The sequence below is a fragment of the Aphanomyces astaci genome (assembly GCF_000520075.1).
Source record: "Aphanomyces astaci strain APO3 unplaced genomic scaffold supercont1.67, whole genome shotgun sequence".
Taxonomy (NCBI): domain Eukaryota; phylum Oomycota; class Saprolegniomycetes; order Saprolegniales; family Verrucalvaceae; genus Aphanomyces; species Aphanomyces astaci.
In genome coordinates, this window is record NW_009798330.1 from 40,881 (window position 1) to 56,673 (window position 15,793).

General features: G+C 47.6%; 4 protein-coding genes across 4 annotated transcripts; 1 reads left to right on the forward strand and 3 right to left on the reverse strand.

Moving 5' to 3' along the window:
- Nucleotides 1-1,441: 1,441 nt before the first annotated feature.
- Nucleotides 1,442-2,500, reverse strand: H257_15138 (hypothetical protein; the record flags this gene model as incomplete). Its single annotated transcript, XM_009843140.1, has 1 exon — nucleotides 1,442-2,500. One exon carries the CDS (start codon nucleotides 2,498-2,500, stop codon nucleotides 1,442-1,444), a length of 1,059 nt encoding a protein of 352 aa, XP_009841442.1.
- A 1,658-nt stretch (nucleotides 2,501-4,158) lies between these two features.
- H257_15139 (hypothetical protein) lies at nucleotides 4,159-4,917 on the reverse strand (the record flags this gene model as incomplete). Its single annotated transcript, XM_009843141.1, has 5 exons — nucleotides 4,159-4,207; nucleotides 4,258-4,322; nucleotides 4,536-4,631; nucleotides 4,673-4,848; nucleotides 4,872-4,917. 5 exons carry the CDS (start codon nucleotides 4,915-4,917, stop codon nucleotides 4,159-4,161), a joined length of 432 nt encoding a protein of 143 aa, XP_009841443.1.
- A 4,978-nt stretch (nucleotides 4,918-9,895) lies between these two features.
- On the forward strand, nucleotides 9,896-10,584 carry H257_15140 (hypothetical protein; the record flags this gene model as incomplete). The annotated part of the gene is made up of 5 exons (XM_009843142.1): nucleotides 9,896-9,904; nucleotides 9,960-10,156; nucleotides 10,277-10,310; nucleotides 10,413-10,466; nucleotides 10,534-10,584. 5 exons carry the CDS (start codon nucleotides 9,896-9,898, stop codon nucleotides 10,582-10,584), a joined length of 345 nt encoding a protein of 114 aa, XP_009841444.1.
- Nucleotides 10,585-14,486: 3,902 nt separating this feature from the next.
- Nucleotides 14,487-15,662, reverse strand: H257_15141 (hypothetical protein; the record flags this gene model as incomplete). The annotated part of the gene is made up of 1 exon (XM_009843143.1): nucleotides 14,487-15,662. One exon carries the CDS (start codon nucleotides 15,660-15,662, stop codon nucleotides 14,487-14,489), a length of 1,176 nt encoding a protein of 391 aa, XP_009841445.1.
- Between the last annotated feature and the right edge of the window lie 131 nt (nucleotides 15,663-15,793).

Below are 15,793 nucleotides of genomic sequence, written 5' to 3' on the forward strand. Positions count from 1 at the left end.
GCGCCAAAACTCAAACGTTCTCAATCGGGTTTAGATCGGGGCTCTTAGCTGGCCACGGCATCATGGCATGGACTCCAACCACGCCATTATTGAACGCGAAGGATGGATGCTGGCGTTATCTTGTTGGAAGACGGCGGGCCCACTTGGTGTCAGTTCGTTCAACACCTGTATGGCAGGCAGAAGGTACGTCCGTAGGGTGTCTTGGTACTTCAGAGGGTCCTAGCGGCCTTCCAAGAACTCTAACTTGGTCTTGTTGTAGAAGCTGACGGCTCACCAAACCATTACCGAACCGACACCAGCGACCCTTTCGGAATAGGTCTCGACCTCAGTTCTAAGGTTATGCCAATAATACTGGCATCCGTCAGGTCCGTCCTGAATATACTTCTTTTCGTCGCTAAACATCGTGCACTTGATTTCGTCGAGCTTGTTTAGGTATTTCCCGGCAAAATGGACTCGCTATTTCTTGTGTGTGGGCGAGAGTCGCGGACCTGATCGGCGCTTGATGTACTTGGCGAATTTCGACATTTTAAGCACATTAAGAACAGTTGTTTGTGTTACTTTACCACTGAGTACTACGTCAATTTGCCTTGACGACATGCCCTTCCGTGTAGCGAGGCGAAAAACTCGTCGAATCTCTCGCTTGGTCAGTGTGGTGCGTCTTCCTGGGCGTTTGGGTGTAACAGGTCGCTTCAAACTTGAAACGTACGTCCGCACGAGTTTGTCACTGTGTCCAATAGCCCTTGCAATCCAACGCAACGATTTATTGACATTGAAATAGGCTTTAACTTGCCCTTTCTCGACATCGGTGATGTTTTTGCCCCGCGGCATGGTGAATGAATGGTTTTACTGTTGCTGATGATATGGGTGTGTAACACCAGTGTACGTAAGCAATTTGATTATGATTGAGACCTCTGATTGGCTTTAAATTGGCAATATTTGATCGAATCAAAAAATGCGTCTATAATTTCTTTTCAGTCGTTTTATTGAACAGGGCATCCAGAGTACCCAGGGCACCCGGACCACAAATTGTAGATTTCTTCAGAATGATTGAGACTGTGTCCAAGTCCTTTTGCAGTCCAAGTTTTGTAACAGTTGCAAGTGAACTGAGAGATAGTGATCCACAAAATAGAACGGTACTCCTTTCAAACTGGAAAAATTTAGGGTGCGTCTATAATTTCTTTTCGGACTGCATCGATTTTAGCTCTAATTCACATCAATAGTTATTCGGGTGTGAATATTAAAAATCTCGATTGGCTGAAATCAAATCCGCGCCACTATATCCAAAATCTTTTCCTGTGTTGCACAGCATTCATTGGAATATCCGGACAACTACACAACAAAAATTTCAACACCATCGGGTGCGCGTGGCCTCTTGCGACGAACGGGCTTGTTTGAATCTTCCAACGACACCAACTTGCGCTCTGACGCCTCACGACGTCGTTCATCCAACGCCTTCTTCGTTTTCGCTGCAATGACTCTCTTCTGTGCAGTGCAATGTCGTCGGGAGTTGTGAGCAAGCTACCATGAATCCAGTCATATCACCTTTGGGGGTGCTGGCTCTGTTGGTAAACGCTTGAACCATAGCGTCGTTGATGCAAAAAACATGGGCAGAGTCGATGTCAATCCCCAACTCGCGTAAGTGCATGACAACCCGGTTTTCGGGACGCACCGTTGCTTGAATGACCGCTGTCGCCTTCAAACCAGCCTTGTCCCTTACAATCTTGGCCATCATGATGTCACGAGACAACAAGGAAATACCCGCCTTCTCGAACCCACTGACAATGTAAGTCCTGGTGAGGCCGTTGGATGCAAGACCAACCATGTCATATTGTCGTTGCAAAGCGTGAATGAACAAGTTGAAAGTTGGCCAACTCGACGTCCAGTAACCGTTTGAATTGAGCAAACACAGCGACTTCCAGAGGCTAGAGAAATTGCGATGTATGCGATGGGAAGGCGTACAGGTGGATGCCCTTGGACCGAGCATACTCAATCGTCCTGGCGGACCAATGAGCCTTGTATCCATAAACACCAGCACCGGTCGCTTAGGCCCAATTTTCTTCACGAACCACTCGAAGAACTGAATGAACAGCATCATCGACAGGAAGGACGACTTGGTGGCCGCAAAGTTGGAGCCAGGCAAGCCACATTGGGTCATACGCTTGCATAAATTCGAACCCGGCAGAATGAAGAACGGAGGGACATGACCACCACCAGCATTCACACACACCAGCACATAGACGTTCTGTCGGCTGTCGGCCTTTTGTGCATTGGCCACCATTCGCTTGGACGCCAACACATTCGTCTTGCTGCGCGACCTTTTGGGCGCACGTCCCAGACTCGTCGAGATTCCAAATGCAGTCGGGGTCGAAGTGGTTGTCGGCAAGCACCTTGGGGAGGTTGGCGTAGAGAGCTTCAACGACGTCGCCCGTGCTCCTACGCGCTCGCACTGCCTCCATGGCCGCGGCAGCGACGATTTGGAAATGAAGTGCTTGGCACACATGGGAAATTGTTGTTTCCCTGGAAAACTTACTATATGCGCGCGAACGCCTAAGTCATCAATTATTAGTTGTTAGAGTGGTGTATGATATTGCAGATGTCATATTTTGTGAATGATTGGTTTAAATTCACCAATGACGTTTGTGGCACGGATCTATGCCCGTACGTATACTCCAAATCGACTTGCCTTATCATAATTGATTTTCGATTCCTATAAACGACGAATAATTCTCTCATTGTTACAGTACCATAGTTGTTTTGACCCGTACTACAGTAATACGGATTCATTGAGAGAATCATCTAATCGCATCCGGAAACACTTTTACTAGTAGCCTGGTCTGTGAACGTTTTGTTCCAGCTTTTACGGATAAAGTTTATTCGGATTGTGCCCTCAACCATTCCAGCCTTTGGCATTCCAGCTTTTGAATTGTTGCAAGTGCAATGGATCGATTGAAATGTGTTGTTGCAGCTGTTGTATGCGCCGTGTGCATATACGAGCCTAGCTCGACGGCAAATAAGTACAACGTACTGACGATTACGAATGTGAACTTTGATGAAATGATTGGTGACCCTCGATACAATCAATGGTTTTGTGACAACCTTCGCTGTGACCAGCAAGCGTTCTGTAAGATAGTTGTGTGGCTTCGCCAACGCATGCCAAAATACTCTATGCGTCGTTCAGTGCACTCGTTTGAAAAGAAGGTTACTCTATTTCTATTCTTTTTGGGTTCCGATGGTGGTTACCGTGAAACCTCGGCTGCATTTGGCATGTCTACGTCTTGATCTATTAGTATTTTTTCGTCATTCGTTCGGGTGGTATCCTTAAATGCTAACAAGTGGATTCATTTCCCCATTGACTCTAGTGCATGGTATCGTATTGAGCGAGGCTTCTATAAGGCGCAAAAGTTACCGGTGTTGGAGCTGTTGATGGCACCCTGATTGATATTCAGCGAACAAATGAATACTATGGTTTTTACATCGAAATGGTGATCCGTCCTAAACGTACAAGCAATTCCTGATTCGAGAATGGTATTTATGTCTGTGGATATTCGACCCGGTTCATTTTCCGATAAAAAGATTTGGAAAGTATCATTTGTTGGCCAGCGTATTCGACAAAGTGTTTTGCCTATTGGATGTTTCCTACTTGGTGATTCTGGATACACGTTACTCCCTTGGCTGTTGACCCCATACCTGCCGCGTGAGGAAGGTGGAGTGTTGATAAAAGTGCAAAAACAATTCAATTATAGATTGTCGAGCACTCAAATGATAGTTGAATGTGCATTTGGCCGATTGAAAGAGCGATTTCGAATTCTGAAAACCGTGATGAACGAAAAATCTCTTAACCAATCTGTTGCGGTCACTAGGTGTTGTTTTGTAGTGCACAATATGTAGATTCATTTCAATGAGAGACTCTTTTCTGCGCCGTACCCCAGCGTGATAGAAACTTGTACTTTCAACCTGCTGATCAACGGAAACGGAAACTATCCTCTCATTCGTCGAGCTGCAGAGTTGAAACGTCGTGGAATTGATAATATTTGAGTTAACAAAAATAATATTGTGCAATCAATTTGACATTCATTAGCACTTTGCTTGCGCGCAACAAATGAGCGACGAGCTGCGCCATGGTGTCGGATTGTCCCTGAATTGCACGCAATATATCATCTAGTGTAGCCCCAGGGGGCAAGCTGGGGCGGCGGGATTGGTGGCGCACCTGAAAGTGATGTTCTCAATTGCATCAAGCCTTCCTTTATAGCTAAGAACCCATCTTCCAAAGCCTCGCTTTCGAGACTTTTGCGCGCTTCTTCCGACGTTCCCGTGGCTTGTTGCTGTCGAAATCGGTGTCCGAACTGTGCTCGCGCTTTAATATGATATCTATGCAACAAATATTTTAACAAGTCAACAATGTTTCGAATAATCACATATATTAGAACATTATTTCTACTGTCCGAGGAATTGTTGCCGTCGTCGAATATCGCATCAGTGGACATCAGCAATTCACTCTAAAATCCTTTTATTGAGCTCCAGTACTCCATCATTACGTCGCAATGCGGAGGCAACGGTGCCCAAGGAGCGTTCTCTGTTTCGCTCGGGTTCGAGGGATTCGTCAACGACCACGATGTCTTCAATTTGCCGAACTAATACATGTGAGTTAAACAATCAATGTATGATTTCTTACCTTGTCTTGGACCTGCGCCACAGAGAAGTCCTTTTCCATCGACACGTTGATCTCCGACGCCAGCATCACGTACGCGGTCTTCTTTTCCGCGCTGTTTTTGGAGTCGACCCTTGACGTAAAATGCGACTTGTAGCGCAGGCGAAAGAGTTCCGCCACACTTTCGTCGTCCCACCGCACTGATCGTTTGACGGCGACTTACCCTTGCGCTTGTTTGGCTTCGCGTTCGGTGTCGGCGCATCTAACATGGCTGCGCTTCCGGCACTGTAGTGTCTTGATCGTCAGACATAGCTGCTGTGGATTGCAAACCAGATTGCAAAAGCTGGAATAACTGGTACGAAGCTGGGATGATGAATCCAAGCTTTTGACCAAACGAAAAGCTGGCTCAATATACGGATTACGAATCATTCTAGCCAATGAAATTGATTTCGTAAAAGCTGGAATGCCCAAAAGCTGGAACAAAACACAGACCAGGCTCTAAGGCCCTGATCGGGGAACATCGTCTCCACGCTTCTCGACGACAGAACAGCGAATACAGTGGGACACATATTCGTAGCTGCAAAATGATTGGATATAATAGTAATATCAGTACCCAATCATATTTATGCGTCAATCGTGGCCAGCATTGGCGTCGATGAACCATCGACACCAATGCATGCCCAACACAGCCTCGAAATATTCAACTGGTCGACCAAACAAATAGACAGTGAGCGCCAAGCCATGGACGACGATAAACTACAACCGACATTGACTTAGCTTGATGATAAAGGTATCACCATTGATGATACCTAGCATTCAGATCACTATGTAGAGATTACACCAAGCAAGAAACGCAAGCAGCAACCAAGCAGTGTCGTGGGATCGTCCAGGCAGCCACGATCGGCCAAGAAGAAGCCAAGCCATCAGCGTGGTGGTGCGATGACAGTGTCGCTCGTCTCTTCAGACTTCGCTACAAGTCTGACTTGGCTGGCCGCTTCAATTCAAAGAACAACAGCCAAAAACGTGAGGCGTACGAGATGCTTGCCTCCGAGCTCAGTGTCGATATGAATCGTTGCTTTACGTCGAAACAAGTTAAGGACAAGGTAGTTATTCATACTTATTCGAGTAATTAACTTTCTGGGTTCGCAGTTCACGAAATTGCGGTCAGAGTGGGCAAAGCAGTCGGTGTCGTCGCCGACCGGCAACGAATTTGCTGCTCAAGTTCCTACGCATTTTGAGTGCATGATGCAATTTTGGGGTTCCAAAGATGGACTTCGTCGGGAATCATTATTTTCGACCGACGACGGTATTTCTTTATTAATAAATGCTCCGGAAATCACTAACAAACTTGAGGTAATAATGTCTCTTAGTTGCTACCGAAATAGATCAACTAGTTTCGGTGGAATCGTCGGACGGTGATGACATGAAGACAGTGGTTTCAAGACAACCCAAGTCCCAAGCTGACACGTTAGACGTTGGACTTGTCGCCGTCAAGGATGGGCTCGTATTATTGGGTCAGGCCATGTTACAGAGCAATGGACACACGATTTCGACCGTCGCAAATCCTATTGCTACCCTAGCTGATGTTGTTGATGCACTCAGCGCCCAATTCGCTGCAATTACTCAACAAAGCAACGCAATTTCAAAAATTTAAATGTGGCCTGATCACAACGCAGATTAGCAAGGAACCATTGCTCGTACAGGGGGAGTCCCAGCATGCAGTCGAAAACCACGTTGGTTATGGTGAGTACGTTGTATTTGACTTGATCGGACAGGGTCGCCACAGCAACACAAGTGGCTGAGACATCCAGCATGGCACGAGGTGGGCATTGGCCATTGAGGTGATTGAAGTGTCGATGTGTGTCTTGACACTTTCAAGACACTCATCGACACCGACACCTCAATCAAGTATTTTGATTCGTCAATACTGAAATTTGATTTCAACCAATAATATTTACTACACTGAAAAATATACACTGTATTCAGTGCCAAAGCGTTGACAAGCGTGGAGTCGACGTTCCCCCCAGGCCCTAAGCTTAGCCCTGAAACCTGATTCCATCCTACCCAATGAGTACTTATAATGCTAAATCATCTCTGGTAACTACATCACCACCTACCGCTGAGGCCCGAAACCCCTACGGTAATAAGTGGTGAGATAGTCCGAGTGCGCAAAGCCTAAACAACACGCAAATTGCAGTGCTTTCGTGGCACTGTTGTAAGGAGGGAATTGTACGTACGGTAGAACACCGGCGCAATGTTTCATTTGCAACATCAAAAGTTGTTCATGAGGACCAGTGAATTGTGCAACTTGGTCCCGAGAATAGCAGATATAACTTCGATTTGCAGTTTTCAAATGTGCAAAAGTGAGGGAGTTGCATAAATGACCTCCCTATAATTACATTCTGTAACGAAACGTGATCCTAACATATAGTACAGACACGACACAACCGACACAAAACCGACACAAAACCGACAAAATTCGGCCCCGTGATTGGATGACCGACAAATGATTGAATTCGAATTGGTCAGTATTTTTTGCGACAATCCGATTGGACGAGGCGGTTGTCGCAGCAGCAAAATATCACTAACATTTAACATGTACGGCTTTCTATTGGTTGAAATACTGCCGAGCCGACATTGCACACGAAACGGTGTCGATCAGCAAAAGTAAAACGGCACGAACCAGCAGGAGTACTGTTGTGGTCGGTGGCGGCGCCCCACCATGATGCATGGGGACCAATGGTGGGATCCCTTTTGTAGCCCATTCCACACAATAACGTTTGCGACTTTTAAAACGTACGAATGCGGCAAAGAGTAATGGTTGCGCTTTAGGTAAGTCCTGATTGAACATTACTGTAGCTACGCCAACACCACCTTACCTCCAGTAGTGATTCCAATTGCCCCTCATTCAACAAACGACACTAACCACGTTCTCCAGCTCTGCATACCCACTTACTTTCGCAACGTGACACACCGTACTTGTTAGCACACAGTTGTTACAAGCATCCCCACTGCTAGCATCTGCACAGTGGGGATGCTATAACACTAACTGTGACCTCCCTTCAATAACTGCCCCCTTCCACCACAACACTAAATAATCATATTTTCAATACTACAACAACTAAGATCACTTATATTGGTGCGAGCGACCTCACAGGTATCACAAAACACTCATCACAGAGTCGACTGAGACGATGAGAAGTAATTACGAGCTCACAAATTTACATATTCTATGGTGGCAAACAACTCGTGCACCAGTGAGTTATCAATGTAAATCTAGAAGTGCACATGTACTCCAGCGGTAGGGTTCTTTACAGTGCATGGTCACGCTCGCTACGATGTCCACGGAGTGTAAACTGTACTTCGGTGTCGTTGACGAGCAAGGAACGAGGTAAGCATGCCTGATGAGTGGCTTGTGTTGCGCAAAGTAACCAAGATCCTCCACGTAACAGTGAACGTACTACTTCGAAGTATAATAGTACGTGTACAGTGTACTTTTAGCCCCCGCCAACAAACAGGACTCTGTACGTCGATACATTCGAAAAAACCAAGATACTTTACTTGGTCGTTGTATTGGCATGGAAGAGACATCTGCCAATGAAAGCCAATAGGCGTCTACTTTTAACCAATATGATAGTTGTCGGATAAATTTGTCGCAGCGGCCATTTTATCTATGCATATAAATCACTGTACGGATTATCTAAAACACTGGGGTCGAAGTAACAAGTACCCAGGTTTATGGTGTGAATAGCCAAAACGAGTGAAAAGCACAATAGTTTCAAATACTATAAGATTAAGCCGGTCGGGGAATAATTTCGTCCATGTTTCCGTCCGTTCATGTCTACCCGGTTAAAAAAATTTCGGATGCATAAGCAACCTTGTTGTCGGTGAAGGAAATCAGTTTTGTCGCTGCCCCCATCAGGATGAATCCAACTCAGGCCGCCGTTGTTACAATTGCATGCACCATTTCCGCCGTATGCATCGGATTAGCCACCATCCTCCATAGACGTCCGTGTGACAAGTTCAATATACTCACCGTTACAAAAGTCGATTTTGACTCAATAATCGGACACCCTCAGTACGAAAAATGGTTCAACGCCAATCTGCAATGCAGCCAAGCTACGTTCGGTCGGCTCGTCGATTGGCTTCGTCACGAACTACCTGAACGCTACCGTCGGCTTTCCCAACACTCGTTCGAAAAGAAGGTGGCAGTTGTGTTGTACTTTCTCAGATCCGATGGAGGTTAAAGTGAAACGGCCGCTGCGTTTGGAATGTCCAAGTCGTGTTGTGTGTCGATGTCGTCAGCGTGTTAGTGAGAGCCCCTGACGTCAAGCGTAGCAACGTGGATCAGTCTACCAAGAACCCCCACGGAGTGGAGCGATGTTGGGCAGGTATTGTTTGCCAAACAAAAAACACCTGGTGTGTTTGGCGCTGTCGAATGCACCCTCATCGAAATTCAACGCCCCAAGGACTACGATGGGTTTTATAATCGCAACAAAGACCCATCCCTCAACTTCCAGGCAGTGGTTGACGCCAAGACGCGTTTTATGTCGGTCGACATTCGCCCAGGCTCCTACTCTGACAAAACAATCTGGAAAACATCATCGTTCGGCCATTTCATTAGTTGGAAAATACCGAAGGGTTTTTTTCCTCCTTGACAACGCCGGGTACACCTTGCTGCCATGGCTTATCACACCATTCATGGCTCACGAGGAGCACAGTAATTTATCTAAATTACAAAAGAATTTCAAATACAAACATTGCAGCGCTCGAATGTCGGTTGAATGTGCATTTGGACGAGTCAAGGAAAGATTTCGATTTTTGAATACGGTGATGAACGAACAAGTCGCTTGATCAAACCACAACCGTCGTGACTGCGTGCTTTGTGCTCCATAGCATCAAAGGTCCGACCGTCGAATGGTCATTTATGAATATTTTTCTGGTAACAAATACACGAGCCAGAAAATACTGGATAACCAAAACTAATCCACCAATATAATCTATGAGCCGGAAACACTTTCGAGAGGTTGGAAGTGACCAGAATTGCTCGGAGCGGGATGGCTGCGCAGCCCAGAGGATGTACTGGCCCTGCCACATGATGGAGTGATTAGTATCGCCGTCTTGGATTCATCGCGGCACAGTCGTTGGCACAAGGGGACGGTGCGTTCATTGGGGTGTTCGGTCGTCCTGTGATGACTCTTCTGTTTTGCCATGGTGGGGCAACATGGGGTTCCCGACGGGGTAATCATGCCGCAGGTATGTATGTGTGTGCATGCATGTATGCTATATGTATTATTACTCATCTCGATAGTCATGTCGTAGCATCAACGTGTTGTCCGAGCCGCCGCTTGCAGCCGCCGTGGTCCACGGGATTTGGTCGCTCGTGGGCCACATGTCCCGCGCATGTGCCGCTGCGTGGTGCAACTCTCCAGCACATCATGGGATCCATACAAGCAGCACCCACGTCGTCGATGTCGTGCACGACTCGCTGCAGCATGTCCAAGCCAGGTACTGTACGTCGATATATTCTTGTACTTATGCCGACGTATATATATATATATATATTCGATTACACTGACATTATGTTTGTCTCGATGTCTACAATGTCGTGTGTGTGTGGCGGCGCAGGATCCAAAGTCAAGCAAGACACACGAAGTTAGCGGTAATGCATGATCTTTGCATTGAGCACACCAGATCGATGCAACCTTTGTAGTTCCTTCAACACCATGTTCGATCCACTTGACCGTACGTCGTGATCACGTAGGAAGTCCAAGAGACCAGCTTCCGCGCTGGCACCAAGCGCAATGACATCATCTCGGTAGTTTGGGCGTGCTTCATCCAAGATAAATCCCGTTTGGTAAGAAAAGCTACATGTACGCGACCAGATGTCGAGCAACATATTTCTTCTGTTTTGGTGCGTTGCTAGTAGCATGTAGACGAGGTTCAAGCCCATACCATTCGAACCACGTTGTTCGTAGCGACTTCAAAGAGCTTTGACGGTGTTTCTTCGTGGCGGGGATCGTGTCGGTGGTTTTGTGGCTCACGGATTCTCGTTTCTTGTAGTCGCCGCGACCTTCCAACTTTGGACTTGGAGCCGTTCTTCTTGGCGCCGCCCTGAGGCTGCCTGGTGACGAATGAGGCCTTGTTCGGCGGTCTCTGACGTCGATGTCGGGTGTTGTTGCAGCCTCTCGGGCGATTGTTGGATCGTTGGGGCTGTCGTCAAGTGCGATGACCACGCCAGCAGGTCGATCTCGCAGCAAGCCGCAAGCCGCATGCACGCTTCCAGGCGAAGTACAGCAGGCCCATGCGCATTGGTCTCCTTCAAACGGGGGTAGTTACGAAACAGGTAAACAGTCAGTGTGTCCACCACACGTCGGTTGAGATTGAGCGTAGGTCCATCGAGGCCAGAACACGCCGCGAAAAGGTGGGTTTGGACGTCGCGAATACGATCTCGACTTTGGGCGTCGAAAATACCCAGGGAAAAAAGAGGGACAGGATCGGAAGTCGTCCAACCGCTGAGGTGCTTGGCGACCTTGTGATCTTCGCTTGACGTGTTAAATATGTAGTTGAAGCCCTTGTTAGTGGCCGAAATATTCCACGCCCCACGATCGAAGATCAAACTTGCCGTCAAGTGCTCCGAGCCATTGGCATGCTGTGCCCCCCCGTGACGAAAGGAATGTGATGACAGCTTCTGATCAACGCCAGAGGGTCCACCGATACGTCCAAGAATTTGATTGACATGGCAGTGAATAGTAGGTGAGCTCTTGGTCCTTGACTCTTCCTTGTCGAACTCAATAACGCCAGGATTCTGTAGAACCTCGATCAATGCAGTTGTTGGGCCAAGGCTCGAAGCTGAGGATGAAGACTGAGTTGGTAAGTTGTCGATGACGTTTGCACATGACCCGCCTTGACAAATGGTTGCCAACGCCATCGCCAGCAACGGACACGTAAGGAAGTCATTATCCGGGAATATCGAGAGTCCCTGTTCCTCGCTCGTCTTAACGCGTACGAATCGTAGGAAAAACACACTGCCAGCATCAATGGACACGTTGTTCTTCCGCACCATTGCCAAGTCGGATGCCCGTCCAAGCAGATACCACAACAAGGCCAACAGGGATGCGTCTTGATAGTCGCTGCATGAGGTCGCGCTCTTATAGATATACATAAGCATTCGCTTTAAGTAGTCCTTGGTGCACGCAGCTGCCTGGTTCACTACCACCCCGCCGTCTTTCTTGGCGCAAACGTTCTGTAGTATCTTGCCCACTCGGAGTAGCTTGGAGTCGACAACAGGTTGTAGGTGGGTGAACTCGTCGAGTAGTCTCATCTTCGCTTGTTGGAAGTACTGGATGCATGAGTTCTTTGATACAGTGCTGGAAAAAACGTTAGCACATGTGTGTTTTTTCGAGCTACCGCGCGAAAAAGCTATTTTTGTTAATACAAAACCATACCAGTCGAACTGTTATGATTGGGCACAGCTATAAAACGCACTACAAGTCCAACCGAGGACGCTAGAGGTTTTTATGACGTGGCTACGAAAACACGGGATGGAAATAAGAATAGCCGACTCTCCCTTAACTGCATGCAACTTGAACAGTTCTCAGCCTAGCAACCTGCAATTTTAAACACAAATCAAACAACCATCGACACCCCACCACACCTAAACAGCATGGGCCGAGGATTGCAACTCGACGAGTATCAGCGCGGCCAAATTTCAGTCTGGAAGGCCAGCGGAAAATCTGTACTGTTCATGTCCCAAGAGCTTGGGGAAGTCGTGCAAGGCCATTGCCAACTACCTGAAGGACCCCCAAGCCTATGGAAAACGCTTTAAAGGCGGAAGGCCTCCTAAACTCAGCGATACCACCCTTCGACTCATGTTCCGCGAGGTCTCGAAAACGGGTTTGTCGTCGTCCAAAATCGTTGCTCAATTGGACCTACCCATCACCTCTCGTGCCGTACGATACAAGTTGTCCTCCAACACGATTTTCAAGTATGTCAAGCGCAACTCGGCGCCAGCGCTCACTGAGAAGCACAAGAATGTGAGGCTGAATTTCGCATTGGAGCACCTCCACAAACCACCCGAATGGGACAAGATCATTTGGTCCGACGAGAAGAAATTCAATCTCGACGGGCCAGATGGACTTCAGTGCTACTGGAGAAACTTGCGGCACGACCACGAGACGTACATGTCTCGCAAGTTTGGTGGCAAAAGTTTGATGATTTGGGGGGCGTTTTCGTCGTCCGGTGTAAGCGAGCTACGTTCCTGGAAGGCAATCAAGACGCCGACAAATACTTCTGGACGTTGCAAGACTACCTGATGCCCTTTGGTCATCAATTCTACGCCGACGAGATCTTGTTTCAACAAGATAACGCCTCCATCCATCTTGCGAAGACCACAATGGAATTTTTGAAGGAGCATAAAGCCACGGTTTTCGAGAACCCTGCACTGTCCCCTGATCTCAATCCGATTGAGAATCTCTGGGGACGGATTGTACGTATCGTTTACAGCAATGGCAAGCAATATGACAACGTAATGGACCTCAAGGTTGCGATCAAGCGTGCGTGGGCTGAAATCGACGATTTCACGATAAAAAACTTGGTGGATTCGATGCCACGGCGGTGCACGAGTGTCATTGCGATGGGTGGGGGCATGACCAAGTATTAGTTCAACTCGATTGAAGTTTTTGATTTCGTAGCAATACATTTTACATCGTTGTGCTATTCTTTCTTCCAGGTGCAAATATCAATTTTGTCGATTAATGGAATTTTTTTAGTTTGTACGACTTCGAGATTGACTACAATTGCAGTGTAATGTCATTTTAAGTGTTGTGAATGATTCTTGAGAGCTAGATGTTCGTGCAGATTGAGTAAACAAAAAAATACCTCATGTGCTAATGTTTTTTCCAGCACTGTAGCGGCACCCCGGTTGACTTTTCACATGCAGCAAGGAACATAGCAAACTTCTCCATGACCGAGGCAAAACATTGGCCTGTTGTATCCTATCGGATGCAATCCTTCGCATGGTTCTCTTCCACTCTCTCGGACTCGAGGGACTTGATACCCGAAGCTCTGGCATTCACCGTTGACCTTGGTCGCAGCGCGTCCATACTTGGTATGAATCGGAGTTGCTATATTATTGACCAATTATGGGCTCAGTCGGAGGTTGCCTGATTATGTATAGGTAATCTGGGAAACACGACAAATTCATCCGACACGATTCTCATTGGACATTATTCTTTGATTTTGTAGATGAGCAATTGGCTCAAGATCTGGAGTGCGCAGATCATACTTTCCATCGCAGACCACAAGACGGTGCGCCACCCGAAGGCACCCGAGGCCGCGGCCGCCGACACTTCAAGAGCCCTCAAGCACCCAGGACTCAGTGAGCTCATAGACATTCCCCGTATCTTTCCAATCCGACTGACGTGGACGTGATCGAGTGTGTAGGTGGAAATGTACGATGACTCCGCGACACCAGCGAGTGCACGACACGAGCAATCACAAGGGCCAGCTCCCCACCACCATGTACGCCATGTATCATTCCTGCACTATTCATTCGCATCGTAGGATAACCGAACGAAGGCGACAATTCCCTCAGGCCGCATGGCCGGCATCAAAGCGCCCATCCTCAACACGATGTACTCGTACTTGCATGACAATTGGACACTCAATGTTCTCTGTGTGTAGTTGATCAAATTGTTGCACCAAGCCACCAAGGCTTCAACCAACGACCAAGGACAAGCTGCAGCCATGACGAGCTCCCGCGCACACAAGTCCGTACATGCACACAACGATTCACATATTAGGCACAGTCGAGGTATAAATTCATATATACAATTCGTTATAGTGTGTTTTCTCGTTTACGCTTGCGAACTTCATGAAGCAGATTGGAGTATGTGTTCGTGTATCCCGCGTACGCTTGTTCGAAGTGTGAATACGACTGATACTTGTTGAATGCTGTCGCGATCGTTTGCCGTTCGGAATACTTTTTGCGGTCCGACTTGATCATTGATTTCGTGTAGTCTTTGAGGGCACAGGGGCGGCCATTTTTGTGATCGACGGAGAACCACTGCTCCCACGCATCTTTCGCCGACCGAGCAGTTGGAATTATCTTTGGCACAACAAAGTCCTGCATCGAGCGCTGAGCCAATGGAGGCTGTTTGTTGACAATCGCGGACAGCTCACTGGGAGTAGCTGGCGACGAGCTGAGGACACTGCTCGTTCGATCGCCCTGCAGATGAGTCAATACATATTGAGCAATTTGATCTACAATTTCCGCCACGTTGGTTGGTTCCACGTTGACACCGTGCGGCTCTCGGTGGCGCGTCTGCAGTAGATGTCGGGGGTCGATGGCGTCACTGACACTTTTCGTTACCAAATATTCGCAGCACATTTTGGTGTCTTCCCAACGACACCAGGCCATCAATTCGCGGAAGTTAAACTTCCGGTCCAGGGACTCAAACACACGGTAGAAACACCCACCACGACGCATGCTGTGGAAAGAGATGTTGACCGACAGCGAAGGGGTGCTTTCAACGAGATCGTTGATTTGTTTCCGCAGAAAATTCTGTTCCATGGCTTTAGCCCAGTTGATCTTTACGCTGCCATTGATCACACACGTGACTTGTGGAAACACAAACGCGTCCTTGGTGACATTCATCAATGTCGCTCCAACGGCATTCACATACTCGTTGTAGAAACCATACACACGGAGGCACGGATACGCTCGCTCGTCCACCAGGTTATACACTTGGTACTCCTTTTCGACACTCGCTTTTTTGTGCCAGCGCAGACGAACGGAAACAAATTGGCCACCAAGCAAGTCACCAAGGGCGACGTCGTACAGGTGCTGCAGGAAATCAGTGCAGTCGTTTGTGGTTGCTTGCAAGGGCACTTTGTCTGGGTTGGCAGAGCGAAAGAATGTTTCGAATTGCCGCTGGTATGTGCCATACGTGCGCTTAGTTGATGCACTATGAAAGGAGGCTTGAATCGTCTCCTTCGTCGGCAACTCGTCCATGCTTCGCCTGCTCGGGCGGAAATGGTGGTTTCGTGACACCGCTTTGGTCGTTTCAAGATTTAGTTCGATTTTGTCCAATAGAATGCTGTACATGTTAACGTGATCGACCAGTGATGGGCCGAAATTTTTCG